At 41.7% G+C, this 24,526-nt stretch overlaps 4 protein-coding genes across 4 annotated transcripts; 3 read left to right on the forward strand and 1 right to left on the reverse strand.

Moving 5' to 3' along the window:
* Positions 1-564: 564 nt before the first annotated feature.
* LOC128731296 (acyl-CoA-binding domain-containing protein 5) lies at positions 565-7,286 on the forward strand. Its single transcript, XM_053824404.1, has 4 exons — positions 565-625; positions 5,055-5,166; positions 5,230-5,311; positions 5,389-7,286. Exons 1-4 carry the CDS (start codon positions 565-567, stop codon positions 6,265-6,267), a joined length of 1,134 nt encoding a protein of 377 aa, XP_053680379.1. The 3' UTR covers positions 6,268-7,286.
* A 482-nt stretch (positions 7,287-7,768) lies between these two features.
* LOC128731798 (G patch domain-containing protein 4) lies at positions 7,769-9,681 on the forward strand. The gene is made up of 3 exons (XM_053824939.1): positions 7,769-7,814; positions 7,889-8,351; positions 8,528-9,681. Exons 1-3 carry the CDS (start codon positions 7,769-7,771, stop codon positions 9,495-9,497), a joined length of 1,479 nt encoding a protein of 492 aa, XP_053680914.1. The 3' UTR covers positions 9,498-9,681.
* A 1,039-nt stretch (positions 9,682-10,720) lies between these two features.
* On the forward strand, positions 10,721-13,250 carry LOC128720464 (exonuclease 1). The gene is made up of 2 exons (XM_053814133.1): positions 10,721-13,138; positions 13,224-13,250. The coding sequence occupies exons 1-2, from the start codon at positions 10,721-10,723 to the stop codon at positions 13,248-13,250; spliced, it is 2,445 nt and encodes an 814-aa protein (XP_053670108.1).
* A 418-nt stretch (positions 13,251-13,668) lies between these two features.
* LOC128730881 (nucleolin) lies at positions 13,669-15,339 on the reverse strand. The gene is made up of 2 exons (XM_053823968.1): positions 15,294-15,339; positions 13,669-15,179 (listed from the first exon to the last, which is right to left on the reverse strand). The coding sequence occupies exons 1-2, from the start codon at positions 15,337-15,339 to the stop codon at positions 14,392-14,394; spliced, it is 834 nt and encodes a 277-aa protein (XP_053679943.1). The 3' UTR covers positions 13,669-14,391.
* Between the last annotated feature and the right edge of the window lie 9,187 nt (positions 15,340-24,526).

Here is a 24,526-nt window from a genome sequence, read left to right on the forward strand (position 1 = left end):
CGTGCGCGAGAAAAAGTGAGAGCGAATGTGCGTTGCGTGTGGTGTGTTTTCTGCAGTGGGGTTTTTGGAGCAAGACCGCGGGACGCAGGGGATCAATCGTGGAAATGTCAATGATGTGAGACAACGGGCTTCGTTGTTACCGTCAAAGGCCAAAATTTACTGTTAAAAATTACGCTGCTCATCTGGGGGAGGTTTGCACAGGTTTGGTTACGTGTTGGGAATAATTCGCAAACTCGCAACCAACATCATTTGTTCGATCAGGGTTTCGATTAATTTGAGACGCATTGTGCAAGCCACACATGTTATACCAGTACCGTACAAAGTGATGGAAAGCGAGCGCATCGAACTCCATTCCACAAGGTATCATTTGAATGCACCTAAACTACCAATTAGTATTCCCTTTATGTAACATAAAACGTATGAAAGTGAATTCTTCAACGAACTGCGTCGTAGTACACACTTAAAGTGTTTCAGTTGTTTTATCGCCCGTCGCAGTGCATCTATGACCACTTACGTTTAGTCCCGATCTCCTGCATGATAAGCGGGTTCCATTCAAACAGCAAGATGTCGATCGAAGAACGTTTTAATGCGGCGGTTAACGTCATCCGAGGCCTGCCGAAGAATGGTAAGTATATTGGCTTTTAACAATCGGAAGCATCATTTATTGATCATGATTTTTTTTACTTTTGTATCGATTATCGATTTTGCTTAGCTAATAATGCTGTTCCTCATTGATTTCAAGTAGAAAAAGAAGCTTATCGATGTTCGCCTTTCAAGTGCAAAAGACTTATCGTGGTCACTCAGATAAGATTATTTTCGATAATATTCGTTGTACGTCATTTATGAGGGATTTAAAAAAAATCATTTTCATGTTTCAGTTGATCGAAGCAGGCGGGGATGTAAATTTACAGAAATGATACTAGTGAAATTAATTTGTTTATTCGGTAGTAGTAATGAAATTGCTTGTTGGCCAATGAAATACAAATGTAATCGGAATAAAACGCAATTCCAGCTCTAGCCCATTGTGTAGAAGTCGATTATTTTTATTGTTCTAATCGATTGAAGACACGAAAGCTGATAGAATCATGCTCATAGGTACAAATTAAGACCAATGCTTCAACCAATTGTAGTTGATATAATGTGATTGCATTCTGAAGATTTTAAAAGCTCATTTATATTTTTCAAAAGTACTTTTTGTACATAACGATTTGGTTATTTTTAATGAGTTTGTTTTGGAATGTAATCTTTCAGCAGCATTTAAAGAATTTTTACCACTGAGAACAGTTATTTGAATAATTCTGGTCATATTGAACCATAATGAGTGCATCATGAAGTAGAGTCTCTTTTTATTTTAATCGCTAAAACGTAACGTGTTAGTTTATCCTCAAGGCAACATTTAACCGTTTCTTCCATTGTTCACCACGACCACACTGTTGCTCCTCACGGGGCGTAGAATTATAATACAAAAAGAGGTAACCTTCGGGGAAGGCTTGAAGAATGAAATGGCGCAAAACAGGTGACTTGCAAGTTGCCAACAATTCAACGGCTTACCGGCGCTTTTGACACTCAGCAGGAGCAAAGCGAGACTGATCGAGAGTCGCTGGTAAAACCTTGCAGTCAACCGCGGTCGCATAACTAACAAGGTCAAACGAAAAGTTTGAAGAAGCACTATTGCGTGGCGCAACTGAATCGACATCGATGGGCAGTCATTGAAACTGGAAACATTTTGTGTACTTACAATGAAGTTAATGGTACAGGTTCATATACTCCACTTAATGGTTGCCAAATGGGCTACGTTAATATTTTGTGATATTATTTTAAAAGCTAGTCATTAATCTATTGATATTTATCCTTGGTTTAATGTAAAACTGACTAAAAGTTTTTTTTAATAATAATAAGTTCAATTTGTATTTATACTGTACTAGCCAACCTTTACAATAACAATCTGGTTTAAAAAAACAATCTGGCATTCGTCAACAACACATCAGAAAAATGTAATAATTATTTAATATTTAATTAAAATAAAAAATCACTCGTGAACATTTTGCAATGCTCATTGTCATCTTATAGTTCAACTACAAGTTGATTTCATAACTTGTTGTACTAATCATTTCCTACAATTGGAGATTTTCGCTACGCATGTTGGTTTTCTCATTAGTTATATATCTGCTTTGCTTTCGATGGATTTAATAAGCGAGGTTGCAAATCCGATGCAAACTGCATGCGATCGTTCCCTGCATGCTACTGTAAATTACTTGCTTTGCACATTGTTTCAGATTTTTGTTATCAACCAAATTTGCTACAAACATTTGGAATCAAGTATAAAAATTGGTCATCAAAGTTTTTAATAAATCTTTCTGTTCTTGAAACACGACAAATGGCCAATGAAACCATAATCGAAGCTATAGCTCATAAATGTCCTATAACAGCTTAGTAAATTTGATCAAAATATAAAAAAATTTGATAATTTTTTTATACTGTCATAGCGAATTTTGCTTCTTCAGGTTTGCTGGTTTGCTTCTTCAGGTTTGTGGAGGTTCTGTCTTTGAAAGGCTTTACATGTTTTATCAATACTCTATTGCACAAACGTCTGCCCCGCTGGTGCGCTAATAAAACCTCGTTTAGGTCTATGGAGAACTGATGATTGAGCTTATTCGCGTTTGCAATCGCATCGATCGTTATCGAAAAATGACCAAATTTGGTAAATAACCGGACATCAAAGATTTGAATTAAAGATAAAATTTGGGGTTTGAATTTTTAAAAAATTATAGAAGAAATAGTACACTGGTATCAGGTATCTCATGATTGTAATTAGAAATCAAGTTGGTTGTTTAAATTGTTTCATGATATTCTGAACTTGTGTTTTAAAAGTAACAATAGTTTGTTGTTCAAACCAATTAAGTTAATAAATCAGTTTATTTACTAATTCATCCATCAAATTAGTTATCTTGAACTCGCTGTAGCCAAGATAGGTTATACAAGGTAGACGATGATGATGTTTATAGATCGACAGATTAATTTTTTGTCTTTCAAATCGATTCTCGATCAGTTCATCTTTTGTTCCATTCCATTAGAATCGTATATAGACTTACTCTATGCTAGGAAGCATCATCTGCTGGTGGAGCTTCTAGCTGCTCGTTGAGCTGATTTTTAATTTCTTACTTACCTATCAGGCAAATTAGCAATGTTTGGTTCCGCTTAGAGAGAATGGTTCCGTCGTTGACGACTAATCATTAATCCAGACCGTGTAGACAGATGTGCTAATGTCATCATTCCATCTGAATATGGGACTACCACTCTTTCTCTGTTCATGCGGTTGGGTTAAAAGGATTTCATTATGTGTCCAGATTTCCGAAGCTTCGTGGATAAATAGTGGTATTTTACGGGGGCTCGATAGCCGCGTGTCAGCGTGCGACACAAATGCACAATGGTTTTTGATTTCAAATCTCGACTGAGCTTCCTCCGAACGAAGGACTTGAATTTTCGGCTACGTGAAAAATTGTATAGAAAGCCTTAGCCTTAAAAAGGCAGACCTTTACCATACAACGGTTTTTGAGCCTTTTAAGAAGAAGAGGCTAACGAAAGTGTGTTTGCAGCAGTAAACCAGTTTATTGTTGTTGCTATGTTGATGCTCACGAATGTTGTTTATGAAAGTGAGGGTTAAACTATGGCGTTTTAGGTTTAGAATGTTTCTATCGCACTCAGCTGTTATTTTGCGGCGTAGAGAAGATATTATTTTATACATTTAGTTATAACGGCTCATCTACTATCATTCCACATATACCAGGCCAAACATGCTGGAAATTTTCCTCTCGATCGGGGCCAAAAAGGTTGTGTCAGATTTAAGCAATGTCCATTTCATAAGCCTTCGCCACAAGTGCTTTGCAAGGAGAAGATTATTTATGTCCTAGCTTTTCCGATTTGGCTTCTAGTAGCCTCTAGCGCATATTTAAACCTAAATATTACTGCGCTACAGCTACGTACATTTGTATTTGGATTTTTCAACAAACTCGATATTGGGGCTTCCATTGTTTTCATTCTTGCCATGCGGATTTCCAAGCGAAGGATTCCCGTTTACCTTCTGCTAAATCTTCTTGAAAAGCTTTTAATAACTAAAAGAAAGAATAGATCCTGAGCTAGTTACCACGTTGGCCTGTCCGGAGTCATGTTTAATTGGTGCTTGGAGGGTGGTCTCTATAACATACAACCTGTAGAACTCGAATGATCTTCTTGGCTGCACTTCCCATGCGCGCATAATTCCGAAATAAGGTAGTCTACCGACTTCGAGTAAGAGTTCCTTGCTGCTGCGTTTGTCATCAGGGTAGTTAAGCGATCTCTAATTCTTTATGCTATGTTACGAACGGGCTCTAAATGTCCTGTCTGTAGCTGCTTGCATCAAAGGTTGTACTTATTCTAGCTTCTTCATCTTATTGCAGTAAAGATAGGCGTTTTTGCTGTTCAATTGAAGTAAAATAACATCTTATTAGTCTACTGTTAGCCAGTCTACACCGAAAGTCCATAAGACCAATGAGCCAGCCTAGTGATTAGGCTCGGTGTTGATTTTGTGCGGAGTTTATTGAGTTGTTGGTAGTAGAGACTCTCCAAGAACCTCGAATATCAGTTGTTAATGACGAGTGCGAATTTCGCGAAGTGACCGTAAACAGGTTCTTCGCTACTTACTCTTTGTCTTCCGTTGGTTTGTGGTCTGTGATGAGACTAATCGTTAGGTTAAGCCTAAGATCGTAATCGACTCAAGCTTCGCGTAAAATGCGTACGTGTCAGGATCCGAGGGCGAAGGGTAAACTTCCACAGAGATTCAAGTTGTTTGCCTAATTGTGCCTAAATCCTCGCAAGAGATTGGGAATAGTCCGTCTGTTCAATCTTCAATATACGATGTTAGAGGGGATTCTTATGCCATTAAATGGCTTTGAATTATAGTCTACTTACTCTCCTGCGTTAGAACGCTATTTTTTCTTTTGTTATTTTTAGAAATCCAAATTTTTAAATAACTTTTGATAAAAGTTTTGATACTCTACTTTTGGGTTTTTCATTAGGGCCGTATCAACCAAGTAATGATATGCTGCTACGATTCTATTCGTTCTTCAAACAAGCAAAGAAGGGAAAGTGTTGCGAACGCAAGCCGGCCTTTTGGGATGTCGTCAATCGGTAAGCATACGAAAATTAGTTATTTCAACTACTACATCCAACCTAAACTCACACCTTTTGCAGTGCTAAATGGGATGCGTGGAACCGGTTAGGAGATATGCCGAAGGAGGTGGCTATGCAGAAATATGTCGATGAATTGAAAAAGGTACTGCTGGCTATCGATGAATGAGAAAAAAAAGATTGCAAAATAATTAACGCATCTTGAATTTTGTGCCGTTTTAGATAGTCGAAACGATGTCTTACACCGATAACGTGGCCAACTTCATGGAGTACAGTATGAGCGATTTGGACAACGTGAGCCTCACTGATTTAGAGATGGTGGCACCGGAAGCGATTAAAAAAGTACGCTCACGTCCAAACTCGCCGTTTGCATCGCGTGAAGCTAGTCCGACGAGACTCTCTCCGGTCACACCTTCACCACCGCCAATGATGCCCTCTGCAGCCGCTCCCCTGGTGAATGGGCACGTGCATAAACCCACGGCAATCAACGGATACAACCATAATAACCACACGCATCAAAATGGCGCGAATCACGTGCACAATCAGCATCATCTAACGAATGGAATCGTGTCGTCGACGATGAGCAACGGTGCTAGCTCAGGACCGTCGGAGTTAAGCGACGATGAGTACATTGACACGTACGACGATGATTTTGAGAGCGAAACAACTGCCGCATTCCGTCCTATCGAGGCTGTTAATCATGCACATTTCTACCAAAGCAGCATATCGGGTTCGGCTGCTGGTGGCGCGCCGCTGGTCAACGGCGTTGGTGGTCCGTTCTCGCACGGGTTTGAAGGTGCCGGATACCCGAGAACCGACGTGGCCGCTCAGATCGCACGGACAATCGAACGGCTAAATACAAGCGTGCAGCATTTAAGCGGTCGCGTTAGCGTGATAGAGCAGTCGGTGGCTGAGCTGCGGGAACAACAGCTGCAGCAACAGCATAAATTAGCAAAACTCGGTGCTTCCACAGCTCGCCCTTCGCGACCCACCTGGTGGCCTTTTGCAGAGATATCCCCGGCTGCGGTAGCATTCATTATTCTTTGGCCCCTGGTGATAAACCGGATTACCGGGAGCTGGGCTCAAAGGAAAAATCGTTGAAATTGCACCCCAAACCTAACATGAAATAGCATTTTGCTGCGAGTGTGCTCCAGAATTGCGTGTCGCGTGTCAATCGCGTTGCTGGAGCAGTAGAACAAATACATGGAGTTGTGAATAGTAATAGTTATTTCGCTACGTATTGCGGGCGGTTTTTTGCTTAGGATGTAGCGTCTCAAGGGATTATACTCACGTTAACTGGGCTTCGACTAAAAAAAAAATCGTTTGGTGTTTGCCTTTTTTGTATGGCTGAAATTCAAGGTTCTGCATTCACATTCAATTTTTGCAACACCCACAACGGATCACCAAAAAATAACCTACAACCTACAAACCTAACCGTCAACGTTGTGCCGCGTTGATTGAAGGCAATAGATACTCGTAGCGAGGAGAAAACACTTTTGCATTCCATATTCCATACCTACCCTGACACGTGAAGTAATAGCAAACGTTACCTTAACATTGGGCATTGCCGATTAGGGAAGGTACAGTAATGACAAACGCGTATTGAGATTACTCAATTCTCTTGTTGCCAATGTCGCATTAACCAGGGGTACTAGCGACATGCTGCTATTGTGTTGATGATAAAACACATCTCTTTCAATTGTTAACCCGTGGATGTGGTGGTTTTATAGGTCGATATTTAGACAATTTTTAATGGTGCGGAACTTTTTTTGGTTTTTGTTGTTAAATCTATCTATGACTATAAATTATTATTCTTTGCATTGTTTCTACTGTTGATAATGTTTCATTTTATGTAAGGTATGGTTTTTGTTCGTACATTGGTTTGGTTGAAGTGTAGCTAAAAGTTGAGGGCAAAATAAAATTTTAGTCATTAATAAATTTAGAGATGCGGATAACGGGAACGAAAAAAAAAATAATATCTCCATTCGTCTATGCGATAGTGAATAATATCTTTAAAGGCAGCAAGCAGGCTTTTTGCAATTTGTAAAGTGCTATTGGTGAAATCCACACTCAGTAAAACTACAATCGTTTATAGGATTCAAATAAAGGCAATAAAAATATGCAGCAAAAGAAAATCAATGCCTTTGTCTATTTTGTTCCGCTAAATTCAATAATTTTCATGTTCCGCTAAAGGACCAATAATTAGTATTTCTGTTGATTGTTGAACAATAAGTAACGTTTTTATTTTTACTATGAGTATGCTAAACTATGATCTGAAAGAAAAATGAGAAAAGCTTGAAGGTATGTATTTTTATACATTGGTATATCTTGCAAATAAAACCTTAAAACACTTAAAACGGTATCCACCTTTGATTTCGTTGAACATTTAGCTTTGAACGGATGAGAAGTATTTACAGATAGTACTGAAATATTAACGTTTCTTACTAAGAACCCATAGTCCTTTTTGGGCCCAGTATTCCGGTAAAATTTAGCTCAATTTTCTGGCGCCATGCTCAATTCAAAATTGACAGCAGGTTGTATCATCTGTCATATTAGTTGACATATTTGTGGTGAGCTCAACGTGCTGCTTTGTTCAGGCACAATGGATTTTGCGAAAAATATATTGAATAAATACGGCTGGAAAGAAGGTAACGGTTGCGATTTTGCTCAACATCACTGAATGGATAATCGTACAACTATTCCCTTTTTTCCGGCACGCTAGGTGAAGGACTTGGAAGGAATAATAATGGTATAAAAGCACCGATCAAAGCTAACTTGAAATTCAATACCGCTGGATTTGGTGCCAATCAATCGGCCGATGTAACAAACACTTGGTGGAAACGAGTTTACGATGATGCAGCAAGCAATATCGAGGTACAGGGAGAGAAAGAAAAGGATGCATCCACCAGCCCGGTCAAAATTCGTCAAGTGGACACGGATGCTGTGGAGATAACAACAAATGGCTACTCGTTAAACAAACTGAAACGTAAAGAACAGGCAGGGAATGCGGTGCAATCGTCTCGCTACGGCAATGTGTTCATCAAAGCGTCCACGTTGTTGGGGGGTACAGGGCGCGAAATAGATGTTCCTAATCATGTCAGCACCGAGGACATTGAATTCAAACCCGTGAAAACTATGACTGACGAGCAGTTATTTGCGGCATGCGGAGGGCGTACAGCTCATAAGTGAGTACGATTCTTATGATTATTTGTCAAAGTTTTATCACAATACGATACTACGGGCTCAGTCTCCTGGGCTCATCTGTGTCAATCCATGATTTGTATAAACTATTGATCGTATGGTCTAGTGAGCTAAATCGTGAATGCTTTATGTCTAATCTAATGTCACTCATTTACCGCAGGGGTGCACGCCACGGCCTTAACTTAACTGGTAAGTTGGCGCGAATTGAAGAACAGAACAATAAGCTTTTGCAAGAGCTAGAAAGCAAATCGTTTGAGGCTGTGATAAAATCCAACGACTGGCAGCGGCAGCTTTCTGGCAATAGTCGAAAGAAGTCGAAAAAACAGAAACGCAACGAGCAGCGGTGGCTAGAGCATAGCTCCTCAACGGGCGTAGGTGATGAAGAAGTGAAGGATATGGTGCATCATGCAGACTATGTAGTGGCTAAGAACAAGAAGAAGAACAAAGTCCACCAGCAAACGGATGCAGATCTTGCCACAACCATGGCTGCAATGTATTCTGATCTACCCGTTGACGAGGGGTTAGGAGATGAAACGACAGAAGAAGCACCGAAAACGAAAAAGAAATCGGCGAAGAAAAAGAAATCCAGTCTCGACGAAGAATTAGATCAGTTAAGTGAAAAAATTCGCAAGCTTGACCACAGTTCGGTAACGATAAAGAAACGGGATAAGAAGAAAAAGAAAATCACGGGAGGTAGCGACAATGACGGCAATAGTCCTGTGTTGGATCCTGCTGCCAAGTATCGGAAAGATTATCGTAGGGATTTGAAGGATAACAATCGCAAAATAAAATCGCTTGTGTCACATGAAGTTCCGCAGCTGGAGACCACCATCAAGCCCGTGTCCTTGCTGAAGTCTGATTCTAGTGACGCAGAAGAGGAGGACGTAGTGCAACGGATAAATGAGGAACAAAACCGGTACTGGAAGCAGATGCGCGCCACTGTGCCAAAGATAAATATTATCGAACCGACGGAAGACGACTGCTTATCTCTCGGTCAGAGTTTAAAGGAACAGCACAAGAACGAAGTGAAGAGAGTGGGAAGACGTACGGCAAGTGGTAATCGTAAAAAGAATAAGAAAAAACACCGGGTTGTAGCCCAGCTGGCGGACTCTTTGTCCAAAAATCTGTAAACGGAAAGCAATATAATCTTGTATACACCATGTTCCAGAGGTGTAACATGCCTTCTATATGAAAATGAAGCTTGTAAAAATTTTCATTTTTTTTATAGCAGTCAGTTGAGCCACATTTGCTTATACGATGGATTATGTTGCGTAGTCGAACATGAGTATGAAACAGAAACACCTACCCTGCGGGTTTAATGTAAATAAGGAATAAAAATGAAGATTTTTTAACAGCAAAACTATTATGGACAGTTAACATACATTCCGATGATATAAAATATAATATTTATTTTTCAAAATACTTCATTCGAAAAGACTTCATATGAGTAAGTCAATCTTATTTAGTCATCGTACTGCTCACATCATATTAGTACAGCATATGATGAGTTTTAATATTCATATTCCCGGCTTGATTACGTTGGAATTTATGACCAATTGAACGCACCATTTTCACGATTGTCCGTGATCGAGTGACGATCGAAAGGCAGTATAAATTCATTTACTACTCTTAGTAAATTGGTCAATTTTTAACTCAGTATAATATAAAAACTACAAGAATAAAGTTCTGATTCACTTAGATACTTAAAAAAACAAAACCTTCAATTTAAGACTACTCAAGCAGAGTTAATATCTGCATATAAAATATTATATCACTAATCAGTTAATGACATAAGATAAGTGATATACAATTAAATGCATTTTTTATAATAGATTGCCAGAAAGGGCGCAATTATAAAAATAAAATGCAACATAAAATATTAAACGAGTTTTTCAAACTGCTACGAAAACAGGCGTTAGCCACGCTAAATATAGATGAGATATGCTTTACTATACGGGTAGAACAAACACAAGCGAGTAATATCAAAACGATGGAATTATGATTACTGTTTCCTGTTTATGGGTGTTTTAAGTAAAAAGGAGTATCATTCAGGGTTTTAGAGAGAGTCAGAAAACTAATCGTTGGCTTGATATTAATATTATTGAAGAATTTTATTACTTTTTTATATGTACATACTTTGGTGCCGTTCGAATCACATTTTTGACGTTTCATTTTGCTGTTCGTTGGCGGGAATTAGAACGAGAACATAAACAACAAACTATCATGTGGACCTGAGGCCTTCTAGGCACAAGTTTGATACTCGGAATGCTAGAATAGTTTTGCTTTAGAATAGTTGCGAAAAAAGTGAACAAGAGCAGCGGTGGTAGGTTTGCCTTCCAATGTAGGATAAGCGATGGGTATTACAGGCTTGTTAAACTTCCTGGAGAAAGCGAGCAGTGCGTGTCATTTGCGTGATCTTCGAGGTAAATGTGTGGCCATCGACAGCTACTGCTGGCTACATCGCGGTGCATTTGGGTGTGCAGATCGGCTGGCACGCGGCGAGTCAACCGATGCCCATATTCAATACTGCCTGAAGTTTGTTCAATTGCTTCTATCGCACAACATCAAGCCGATTCTAGTTTTTGATGGACAACACCTGCCTGCAAAAGCCGCCACGGAGGCGAAACGGCGTGAAACGCGTGAAAATGCAAGAAAGCGAGGCGCGGAACTGTTGCGCCAAGGGCGAATTGATGAAGCTAGAAGCTTTTTGAGACGATGCGTTGATATTACGCACGAGATGGCCCTGCAACTAATACAAGAGTGTCGAAAGCGTGGCGTCGATTGCATAGTAGCACCATACGAAGCCGATGCACAGCTGGCGTATCTCAATCGAATGGACATTGCCCAGTACGTCATTACGGAAGACTCCGATTTGGTGCTGTTCGGGTGCAATCGAATCCTGTTCAAGCTTGACCTGACTGGCAATGCGCGTTTAGTGGATGCCAGCAAGCTACACCTGGCCATGGGATGCCGGGAGGAAAAGTATAACTTCGCTCGGTTCCGTCATATGTGCATTTTATCGGGTTGCGACTATCTGGACTCGCTGCCCGGAATCGGGCTCGGAAAAGCTTGCCGTTTCATGCTGAAAACAGAAGATCCCGATATACGACGGGCGTTGGCAAAAATACCGTCCTATCTGAACATGAGGCAGCTCACAGTGCCGGAGGAGTACAAAGACGAGTTTCTGAAGGCGGACGCTACCTTTAAGCACATGGTGGTGTACGATCCCGTTCAGCGGAAACAGACCAGGCTAGTGAGCATGGAGGAGGAAGGCACTGCCGAGGAATACTGCTGCAATGCGGGCACATTCTCTGATGAAAAGATCGCCTTGGAACTAGCGATGGGGAACTTGAATCCGTTTTCGCTGCAACAAATGGACGACTGGCATCCGGATGCGATAAATACAGAAGAACTGTCCGCCGTCGTAAGCAAACGGCTCCAGCAGAGCATCTGGCGAAAGGATTACTACGAGCTGAAGGAAACCCAAGTGACCAGAAGCGAGAGTGTTCCTTCGTTGTTAAAATCGTTTGTTAAACGTCCGCCTCCAAACGTCGATTTTGCTGAACTTGGAACCAAGGACACGATTGGCGATATTCTGCAGGCGTACGGCATCGAGGAGAACAATTGCGAACCGCCATTGAAACGGCTGTGTTCCGTCGAATCTCCAAAGCCGCCCGCTATGTCCACCGTTGCCATCGAGTATAACGATCTGGAGGTGCTGGAATCGATGGCAACGCTCGAACAACCGAAAACACCCAAACGCAATCGAAACCCGTTCGTAGTTTCCTCGGCTGGCCAACCGCTGAATGGCGATCGACGTAGCGAAATTCTATCGCCAACCAAAATTACGCCCGAAAATCGATCGCTCTTGCAAAATGTTAGCCCCGTGCGACGAATCGAGTACAGCCAGCACCGTAGTCAAGCGTTCGAAACAACGACACACTGTACGAGTCGGTTGAATCGCAATAAACCTGCCACGGGCAAGAGCACGGGTGGTGGTTCCGGAGCACAGCGGGTGATAAGTAGATTTTTCTGCTCCCAAACCACGGCACAAGCTAGCGCCACTAGCAACAGTAGCCCCGAAGGCAAAGAAGCACCGGTTGCATTCACGGCCCAATCTCCCACTGCCATCGTGAAGGAAATTAAAGACATGCGGAACGCGAATGCACTCATGGCAACGAGCCTGTATCTTAGTTCACCCGAAGCCCAACCACAGAATCGTGGAGAGCGTACACCAGAAAAAAGGCAGTTGCTCGAGCCGGAACCGTGTAAAAGTGCCACCATCGCTCGGTTCGACAGCGGAATCGCAATGAGCGAGGAAGACAAGCGCGAGGACGAATCTGAAACGAGCTCTTCACAGAAGGAAAACGATGATACTTTAGTTTTTGGGGTTGATAAAGTCGATTCGAACCCAAAGCTAAGAACCGCTCGTTTGGCATTGTTTGAGCGAAAGCCCGCGAAAAGCATCATGCAAACGAGAGATTGTGCTGCTGAAGAGCTGGCCATTGTACTCGACGATGACGACGATGATGAGGATGATGAAAAGAAACATATCGGAGATGCGATAGGAGAGGGAATTAAGTCTGCAGAAAATTTATCTGAAACTAATCCAGTGCGATGTAACGCACCGGGAAGCGCACCTAAGGTACAGTTGCAATCTTCCGGCAGGCGACTTGGTATGGCGGTCGGGCGGAAGAAACCATCATCTAAAACGCAGAACTCCTGCGGCTTAACCCAAAGCCGACTGTCTATGTTTGGTTTTCAAAAAAAGGTACGTTAGATTGCGTGAGAATATGGAAAGCTAAGGGAAAACAATCTAATGGCCATGTGGACTTTTTGTTTTGCGTTCATTTCAGCCCTCGATGCAGATGGAGAAGCGATAGTGTAAACGTTTTAGAGTGATAAGAGACGGAAACGTGCGCATTTCAGTGATACCTTTTAGTGTTCGATTGGCCGGCTTACATGTGTAACTGTTAAAGCGGAATTTGTTAATTCAATAGCACCGATAAAAAGGAAACTCTTCTGAAAGTGACCAATGATAATGATAATAAATTTGATTTCCTTCTGTATACTCATCATCACAAAAATCGGCTCTGAATTGGTGGCACGTTGTACAAATGTTCAGAGGCTGCTTCAGTCTTGAATTCAGGCGCATCCATACTATATAAATGCGAAAGCGACGACAAATGTGGTGATCTTAACCCATGGTTTGTGAGGCTTTAAATAAACGCTACTAGAACAGTTAAGACCTAATGAAGATTAAAAATGAAGGTTAAATCGAGCAAAAATGTCTTCCCAGTCTGTAGAATTTTATTTAGATAGTGATTATTTCTCTTATTGTACGTGCTATTTAGTCTTGCATATTTACTGCGAATTGATCCGTGCTGCACACATTGTTTGTTATCGCAACTGGGCCATCGGATTTCACTAAAAAAGGGTTAAAGGTAGACGGGCGGAACTACTTCGCTCGACCGGGTCGAATTCTGACTGATCGGCGTTGCTCTGTCTTGAAATTAATGTTCCGTGTGAATAGACAACTCCCGCTTTTTGTTTTCTACTACATTCCATGCAATCATGGAAACTTTTTTCAATATTTGAAGGCTATTATATACTCTGAAATTCACTCCTCGTTTTACTTCCACTAATATTTTTGTCAATCCTCTTTCGTTTCTATTGTAGAAATTGTCTACAAATAAACTCAGCTGAATGTATCAATCGTGCGTAAATATATTACCTCCTAATACTAATTGCACATAATATGCGAGTGTAAATTTCAGTAAGTTTTAAAGAATTGTGTTACGAATGAATTAGATTTGGTAATCGTTCTGTTGTATTAAAAAAACGACACACAAAGTTACGACATGCCCTTCCGATCGAAGGGGCGTTATTTCGTTGAAATGACAAACTAATAGTAATTTTTAAAAAATCCCACAGTCGGCTCTCTCTTAGTTTCAGTTGGACATTACTTATGTAAGATAATCCTTACTACATTTGTTATGCATTTAAACTGCTGCCTGCCGCAACCTAATCTATGAAATGTGGTTTTAAATACTTGAGCATACCGAATGTGCGGAATCGCTTGATACCGATCACTTTCAGCAGATCTGCATCGCAAATGGCGAACTGTTTGTTTTTGGGATCGTACAGATTACGCTCCTTGATGATGGACCAGATTTTTTTGACCACTTCATGCCGCGGAAGTGACTCCGCGCCGCACAGTGCCGCCAAATCAGCCGACAGTGTGTAGGGCCGTGTGTACCCGTTACCCCTGGCGCCAGGTTTTTTGGCCCCAGCTGCCTTTTTCTTGGCCGGCTTGCCGTCCGAATCCGAGTCGGACGCGTTCTTCGCCTTCCTGCCCCTCTTGCCAGCACCTTTGGCAGGCTTCTGTGGCTTGTAGTCTTCGTCACTGCCTTCCTCCTCGTCGTCGCTGTCCGAAGACGCTTTCTTCTTCTTCCTCGGTGGTCCACGCTTGGCCGGGGGTCCTCGTTTGCCGGCGCTCTTGCGCCCCTTGGGAGCTTCCTCCTCCGAAAAGTCCTCATCGTCATCGTCGTCGTCGTCTTCCTCCTCTTCATCGTCATAGTCGCTGTTTGCCTTGGCTTTACTTCTTCTCGTAGCCTTACCGTTGTCCTCGTCCTCATCTTCTTCTTCTTCTTCATCTTCCCCACCGGAGGAAGCCTGCGAGTTCACGTACTCCATTACCAGATCATCCACCTCCTTCTTGCGGGAGGAGAGGTTACACTTCAAGTTCTGCTCCAGTTGCAAACGCACCTTTTTGGCTGCTGTTTCTTCAAGGTTAGCATTCTTCAGAATTTCTAATGAAAAACAAAAAAAACGTTGGTTATAAGCAGGAACATATTAGTGAATCTATTACCGTACGATAACGATAAAACACAGAGTCCATGCCGCTTCCATGTTTGTCAACTCACTCTGAATTTCCGCTTGAAGCTCTCGCTTTGTCGGGGTTTTAGACATTTTCACTAGTGTGAACCAAACTAACCAGCTATCCGGCGGCCGAGAATGTGCACAATTATAATACAATACAAGTATTACCAAATGCTGACACGTTTCTATCACTATTCCGGTGCAGTTGTTGATTTCGGGTGCTTAATTGCAGTCGTTTTTCGAATTACTTTTGCTGAAGCAAAAAAGTGTACGCTTGCCGGAACGAGAGGCAGATAGCAGCAAATTTGATGTTCGAGGCCGGGACGCAGCTTGCAGCGCTGCCAGCGGACTTTAACACAATCACGTTGACAGTGTCACCTCGATGTCGGTGAAACATCCCGTCATTTGACGGGGGCCATGGGTAATTATTTAAATAACCCGTTGCGATCAATCAAGGTTATTATTTTGGCGCGGTTTTTTAGCATATTACCATCGTGATAAAACAGAAAAAAAATAAAAACATGTAATTTTATCACCGAACATATAACTGTTGCGGGTTTTTGGAGGATACGATATTGTAGATCATGTGTAATATGTTAATCCAAATATTATAATGATCCCGTGTTGGTGAAGAGATGATAATGGATATGGCACACACGATTCCTAGCTATATTTAGTGCGCGGACATAATAAACCAAACATCCATTCGAATTGTACTTAATTTGAGAATTGCTTCATGGGCATTGTTTGAGATACCTAACATTTTACCAGTCCTACAGTTATTTTATTCTGTTTCATTATATTATCAGTATTATATCATAATAATATCATTATATCTGACGCATCCATCATTTATTTGGGCATCATTTTATTGTTTCCATTGTAAGTAACTATATTCTAGCGCACCCGAGTAGTTTTCTTAAGCAAAATGTTTACACAAAGCTAACGTAAAATTTATTGCTGAAGCATCAACATGCACGAAGTTGTTCCATATTATATCGTGAAGTTCGGATATTCTTTAATAATCATTCATTTATTATTGATCATAGTACTCCATAATATTTTTCAAATGTTGAGTAACATTGTAGTTGTAATTTATTATCCATTTTATATTGAGTCTTATTGGATATATGATTTCATTTCTTAAATATTTTTTATCAACACTATAGAGTTTATTACAAAACTATTAAATTAAAACACTAGTACTCGTAGTGCTCAGTAAAATTGTGCTTAATTTACCTAAAGCTTTGGTATCGTTTATTTGCTTGCGCGTGGTATTGGACTTCATGTTATATTGTAGTTACCGTATTTCATCGAGTATAGTGCGCACATTTGTTCTTCAATAAAAGTGCTGATAAAGTACTACCTGCGCACTATATTCGAAAATCACCAAATCAGCATGTAAGTTTAGATGAAGAATTTTGTGCAAAGAAAAATTTACCGGGTGAAATAGCACATGGAAAGATAAGCTGGTTAATACTATTGGTTTGGTTTTCTTTACCACGATCTCTACAAAGATTCAGCCCTTGAAGATGTAGCTGATCTGAAACTTGATGAGACCGACAGCGATGTTGAAGAATTCAAACGACTTTATGATGATCAAACTTACACATTTTAAATTTTTGTTAGTATTTTTTTTTTGAAAAGATTTTCTTCCCAAAAATTGGTTTGTAAAATGTGAGCGCGCACTGCACTTGATGAAATACGGTATATAACTACACAAACAACACAACGCAACGCAACATATATGAAGATCGACATTTTTGTTTTATTTTAATATGATTGTTTGGTTTTTGTTTATTTGTATTTTTTTTATTTTTTTGTGTAAAAGAAGAAAGATGATAACTATTTGTGTCGATTGAATCGATTTGGTTAGCACAGCATAGACACAGGATAAGGAATACAAAAAGAGTTGTTGTAGCTGATCCAATTTAAACGTGATGCGTGCCATTGCTGCTGAAAAAAACAATCATGGTAAAAGGAATCAGGAAATATCTTGCTGCAACATCTTCATTGTTGATTCTTATTGCAAGACAGTTTCTTGAGAACTCAGTTCTGGGTTGATTATGGTACAATGTTTAAAAATTACTCTTTGCGCGGCTAATTACATGCGTAAGAAAAACAATAAAGCTGTTAGGTTTGTTACAATCTTTTAATGGTAGTCACGAACCCCGATACCCGATCGTACATATGGGGCATATATATATTTATTTGATGCAGACAATTTATTATTTTTCCTCATCAAAGCATGTATTGCGTGCAGATTAGATATACCGGTTATCGATGTACTGTGTGCTGTTGTTGATGGTGTATTAATTGACGATGCAACCAGCAGCCTCCGAGAAGAAACTCTCGAGCGGTGTGTGTGTGTTCGAGCCGTGTTGCACGCGGTCGTTTGATTTCTAAGAATCAAGCTCATAATTACTGCCATGTTGTGGTGAGGGTGAATGCTATGCAAAAATTGTGTTCTCGTTTCATCAAATGCTCTCCCTTCGGTTGATTTACCTGGCAGTTCTTTCGACTAGCAATAGTCTAGTGGCCCCCTAACGAACCTACCTTTGCACCTTTGACGAGGTTAAACTATGACTAGCAACAGACCCATACGGAAACGTTCACCAGCGCTGCATCGAACAATGTTGGATTGGGCGAGAAGTTTTATGACACAGTTAGTCTTGTCTACGAATGAATAAAAAAATGGGTATCACGTAGATTGAATTCCAAACCGCGCATTAGACGACTCCCATCGGTGCAGCTCGTGCACGATCATTAGCGAGCACCCACCGAATTGGGCCAACGTTGGTTCCTTGCGCCTTGCAGCAGTCCTTGAAGGTGGCATTCTTTACCGTCACCGTGACACAATAATCCAACCATCGCCGGTCGATCGCCGGTAGCACACCGCGGTTGCTGTATGCTACCGAGCATGTGCTTAAAGCCCCTTAATGGGTTCATAATAACAGAAAAAAAATATAATAAAATACATGCAGTGTGGTGCAGGCGACTGCAGCGAAGTGCAACAGGTGTGCATTCGAGATGCACGGGAGTCATTTAATTGGTAGCTCGGGTAGCTGATTTTTTGGTTGCAACGTGTTGATTCAGCCTCATGAAAATGAGACGGGTGCTGTTACGGTTGAGTTGACGTTTGAATAAGTCTCCCCACGGTTTTTTTGTATGCCTAATGCCGCGGTCAGCAGTGCCATTTCGGATGACTGGCGATGACTGTGACCCGTAGGCACAAAAGTTTTGTTTACTGTAATTCGAATAGTGGCACGGGTTTTGAATAACTTCGCTTATACCGTTACCGAATCATTCACACGTTGCGGATATTCCACTTGGATTAGAGAAGCGGCGCAACAAGCGCAACGTTAAATACACTTTACATTCCAACCGACGTGGGTCCAGATGGTTTACGTTCCTGCCGTTTGGGTCGTATGTGCCGCCTTTGGAGCCCAACGCAATGGTACGGGTTTTTATAAGCACCTTCACCCGTAAAAGATGCCGCATTCGAATCTGGTTGATTGTGGTATTTCGGGATGCCAGAGGTTCCAAGCGCTGGGAACCTTTCGAGAAGAACCGTTGGATGCTCGTTCGGACAAGATTGTATTGTGGCCCAAAACATTACTGTTGCTGGAATGTTTCTCATTCTTTTGCGGGTCTTTGGTGAGATATTTTATGGATGCTTTTAAAATGAGCTGTACTAGAATTAAACACGGCAAATAGTTTTGTTAGCTTTCATCGCTGTACTGTTTTTTTATCTATGAATTGTACCACAGACTATAGTTTTTGAGTCAATTTTGCTTTTTTTCAAACTGCGAAATAAACGTTAAACATCCCCTACATAGTGCTGTCACTTGATGTTCGATCGAGCTATTTATCAGCAAAGTTAATGCGATCGTAGTCTTTTTGAATGATTCAGATGATGTCGCTTGACTTCGAACATGATTATGTCATTTATGTGAGCTTTGTAATCTTTTGCATGGAGCGTTAACGAGTTTAAAAAATTTAGCTCTGAAGCTTATGAAACATTAACAGGATTTTGAAATTAAAATACGTTGAAGATGATAGACGAAAAAACACCATTAAACCACCCTGTATTATGCAAATGTAAAAGCTTTACTAAAAACGCTCTTCAATCTCAGATCCTTTCACATTGAGCCACCGTAAGACCATAAGACGTATGCTACATCTCTAAGACGTCGTTGGCTGGGAGCGGAAATACCCTCAAAGCAACGACCGGAAGATGGTTGCGAACGCGAAAGAGAGTGAACGAGAGAAAGGCAACGAAAATTGCCACTTTTTCAGCTTCCGTTCGGCATCGCTCAGCCCAAGCTGGATCGCGTTTCCTGTCGCGCCTACCGCAATTCGATAGCGATTGGGCTGAACGAACCGCGAGTCTCTCGTGTAGGTCAGTTCGGACGGTAGCCGCCGGGTGCAGTTGCAGTTTGCACCGTTGTCATCGATGCAGGGTCCATTACTCGCAGGAGCGCGCCTTTTTTTGCTTGCTGCTGCTATCTGCGCCTTCATTTAGCTACCCCTTTCATTTCCTTTATTCTCCGCGATCCGGCAATGGCTGCTTAGATGTGCTTTCGACCAAGGTGTATATGTACGCGGTGTGTTTTTTTTGCTTCTCGCGTTTTTTTTGCTGCTATCGTACCGTTTGGGCTCTTCTGTAGTCCCGCTGCTGCATCTTGAGCAATGAGTGTATCTTCACGGCGATACCTGAGCAGCCACGAGACGGCGGCTAACGGCTGGAGCTGGAGGGGCGAATCGTGGCGAATAAATTTCCTGCAACTGTCCGCAATTGATTGCTTAAATTAAGGCTTTGGCAAAACGCACAGGAAATGCACTTCGGTTGCACTGGGCATCGAACACCCGGTTGCCTTTTTTCTCCTCCTCCTTCTTCTTCTTCTTCTTCTTCTTCTTCCTGCTCTCCGTGCCCTTGGTGGCGCTAGATGTGTCTGTCTATTGTGAGAAAAACAGGCCCTTGCAACCTGGCCGTGGTTCAGGTGTAGCGCCATGCACTGAAACGGAAACTGTAATTATGAAGCAGAGCAATGTCGATCGAAATATTTGCTAATTCAGCTGGGTACGCGGGAGAACAGGTTTTCAACGCACCGGATGCATTGTAAATGGACTTGAACCAAACTACACACTTACGAATGATCAGCAACTATTTGATCAGTTGTAAGCAACAAACCATGCATTCAAATATTAGTTTAACGGCCAACGGTTCAATTGTGCATCAGTTCATGTTCGTAAACTGCTTATAGAAATTTTATTCTTCTCATACTGCATCCTATTCGTTCCTTTTCCCATAACATATCAAGGAGTCGTATTAGCTTGTTTGGTTAAATAAATATCAGACTATCGGCAGGTGAATAAACTCAAATAACTCTTGATGATAGATGGCCATTGGTGGCCGGTGGTGGCCATTGCGAAGGTGAACAAATCGCCGAACAAGATGGAGTAAAAAAAAAACAAGAGACTCAAAAGAAAACGAGAATATCAAATAATATGCGATGGTGCACGTTTCCCAGCACAGCAGGGTTTGGTCAGGGTCTGTGGGAAATACTCGACACAACCGAAAGCAAGTGCAGCAAGCCGGTGCGAAAGCGTAGGAAAAAGAAGGAAACAGCAAAATAGAACAACCAAGGGGGTTGAAGAATTGGGCGCAAAAAGGAAACCGGGAAAAAGGCGATGCCCGCCAGGCATTAGGTTGCTAAGATTTAGTTTGTTTTTTTTGTGTGTGTGTGTTGTTGTTGTTGGTTTCGTTTCGTTGATTGCTACCGATCGTTTCGTTGCCAGGGCGATGGGTCTTTTCGGTTCATTTCGTTTCAAGATGGCGGCCACTGCACTAGAGCCCTCATCTACGAGCCCAGGGAGGCCATCATTGTGTACAGGTGTTGCGAATGGGGAGGGAAGCAAATGGACAAAAAGGAGGCAAAAAAAAAACTTAACGACTTGCATTAGATTGATCTCGAAGCATGGCGCGCTCGAACCGGCTGATGGTAGCATTTTGGTAGTGAATTACTCCAGCGGGCAACCGTCAATCATCATTTGGTACGCCCTTTGTTGTTTGATCTAGCTCTCTCTTTCTCTCTCTCTCTTTCTTTTTGTTCCTGCCATCTCGCTCGTTTTCTCTATTTCTTGACTAGCACACTTTTTCGATTTTTTGTTTCTTCTGTCCCTTCGGTTCACCCGTAGAGGTGGTACGCACCACGTGCATCTACGCTGGAAATAAAAAAGGTAGGCTGCATCGCCATCATGATGGGCTTGACAATTTTGTCGTTCTTCACACAACCGTTCTTAACAGTGGAGCGATCGCGAGCGGTGTTTTTCCTTTTCCCCGAAGGGGGCGGCATGCAATTCTAGTAGCACTGTGGAGAATCACCATCATTACCGCTAGGTTTTGATAAAATACGAAACGAGCCCTTCGGTCGTGCGAACGTCGAGCAAAAAAGGGCGAGCTGAAAAGGGTGAATATGACGCACTCTTTCCCGCTTCCCGGCGGAAGTCGGGAAAACTAAATAGTGCGCACAAAATGTCCGTCATTAAAACATTGTACGGAATGCTTGCATTCAGTAAGTTAGTAAAAAGAAAAACTTCCCAATATGAATAATCAGTTCACGATCAGCTGCAAGATTGTAATCATTAAGGCGTTCAATAATGATAAGAATTTGAGATGGAACAGGAAACAGGAGGAGATTGAGTGGACATGTATTTTTATGCGTTAGCTCTTGTGAAAAATGTTTCCTCAAGAAAACTAAACAAAAATGCATTAAACATATAATCATTTCTGATTTTTTATTGCCATTTTAAGAAACCAGCCTCGATAACCAGCGCTTTCCAGGACGCGAAATGTTAAAGATTGTTAAAAATAGTGATTAAAAACCTTCCACCAGCTTATCATAAAGTTAACTTTTTGCACCTTAGGCCGTTGACCTCTTTTAGCTCCTTTTCGTCGAGTTTCTTTCGCGGGTTTCGGTGCTACTTTTCCTCCTGCAAATCAGGGAAGTTGTCTATTTTTTGTTGTTGGTGCAGTTCCAATTGATGCCATTATTTCGCTCTATCTCTCCATAGTTGTTTGCGTTAAAATACGCGAGTTTTTTTTCCTCCCAACCAACCCCCACCCTCCCCTCCCCTCACCCCTTCCAACAGACCAATGCAGGCTTATCTCCTGCAGGTCCAAAAGCTGCTGTTTAAAACTGGTGTAATTTTATATAATGGATTCCTAGCCCCTAGCCGATGGCGACCGTTTGCTTCAGTTCTTGTTTTTGCCTTTTTTTGTGTTTACCAGCCAGCCCTTTTTGCGATGCAGTTTCCGTCCGGTTTGCGGCCCTTTTTTTTTAAGCCTCATTTTCTTCGCTGTCATCTTTTGGGCAAGGGCCTGGCAGTGGCTGTACGTGTGCTTTTTCTCCCTGTTTTAAGCCCTCGCTTCCTTCTGCCTTTTTTTTTTCATTCTTTTCGATCCATCGTAAATGGTGCACACTTTTTTTGCCACCCCATCTGGCAGCGCTAACAAATAAGTGCCCCGGTCTGCGCGCGCGGTTTCGTTTCGCGGCACTACAATGCACTTGCACAACGGCCATCCGGGGGCCAGAAGCTATGCTTCTTGTTTTTTCTCTTGTTTTTTTTTCTTTCAATTCCCATCTTCCTTTCCTGTTCTGGCCGTGCTCCTGGTTCCTGCTGGCCAAAGGGTAGCAGCGGATTGAGCAAACGAACCACGAACCATCTTGGGGCGGGACGCGCTGGGCAGTTCTGGTTCGCGTCCGCGCTATTTTAATTGTTACGAAATACTATCACGTAATTTGATGGAATCAGGGTCGGTTCGTTTGGTGGTCGGTGGCTTCGAGCTTCGAGTTTTCGCACCGTTGCCCGCTTATCGATCGAATCTATATTTTGCTCTCCCTATATACATATATAAATAATTCTTCTGGGGCTGTTATGTCAAATCATTTGCAACTGCTATAACTTTTCTGTTTTTCGACATCAAATCAAGTATTGTTCTGGTCATTTCAAGCCTGACCTGCGTTCATCGCTGATTTTTGAGACTTTTTACGTTTTTAGTTGAAAATTGAACAGCTTAGTTATGAATAACGAACGATGACATTATTGATTTAATTTTAAATGAACGAAATACATTATTGATATAATTTTGTTATAATTTTGCAGATAATTTGCACTACACCTGATTTAAGCGATTGCCCAACTGACGTTTATTACTGTTGCGATCATTTTTCCTTTTTTGCTTTTGGGAAATCAAACTGAAAAAGGTTACGGATCAACTCCAAACCAAAGATCAACCTTACGCAAACGTAACGTAAGTAAAGTTAAACACATCGAGCACAACAAAAAAACACCAACCGATTAGATACCAAACTCGTGGAAGCCTGCGAGTGAACGAGAGAAGAAAACCAATGCCGGTTTGTCGCTTCTGGCCCTGACCTAGCTTAAGACGTTTTCGCTTGTGGCTTCACCGGCATGTCGTTCGTTTCATTCTGCGGTTTTCCATCCATCGGTCGACGCGAAGAATCACGCGCACGGAAACTGCGTACGGACGTTGGCGTAATGTCATAGACCACCCCGAGTCCTGGTTTTCCCATCCCTGGGTGTATGTGGTGGTTGCAATCTTTTATTTTTTTTTTTTGGGCCAACTCGCCTTTCAGACGAGCGCATCTCCACAAAAAACCAGTTTGGGGTCTCGTCGCTTGATTTGGTTCGTTTCGTTTCGCAGCGAGAGCACAAAACGAACGGCTTTATGGTGAGGCGGCGATAATAAAAACCGTCCACCAGACCGTCGTTGTTTATTTCAATATTGTTTCGCCTTTTGCGTGTTTCGTGGTTCGAGTTGCGATCCGGAAAAGGGCTACACTGGTGGGGTGTGTGTGTGTGTGTGTGTGTGTTGGAATGCCGTACTTGGTATCTTGGTTTGATTCTTCGATCAAACGCATGCAGATGAAAAACACATCCATCGCAAGATTATGAAGCAAATGGCTGACTGTTCCACATGTGCCACTGTTTTGTACCACACTGTACCATCGTCGGGTGGACCGTGTATGAGAAATTTACTTTACTCTTATAAATTTATATTTTGTTTCGTTTCAAACCGCCTTTGAATCTTTGACTCTCTGCTCCTCGGTTTCTCCTTCTATGCTTCTCCCTTTTCGCTGTTTCCGATGCTTGTATGTTTTTTTTTCTTTTAATTTTTTTTTTCGTTGGCTTCGCCACACGATAAGACGAGCGCGGGTAATTTAAAACCAATTCCAAAACGCAAAGCTGC

Source organism: Anopheles nili, chromosome 2 (assembly GCF_943737925.1).
Source record: "Anopheles nili chromosome 2, idAnoNiliSN_F5_01, whole genome shotgun sequence".
Classification (NCBI taxonomy): Eukaryota; Metazoa; Arthropoda; class Insecta; order Diptera; family Culicidae; genus Anopheles; species Anopheles nili.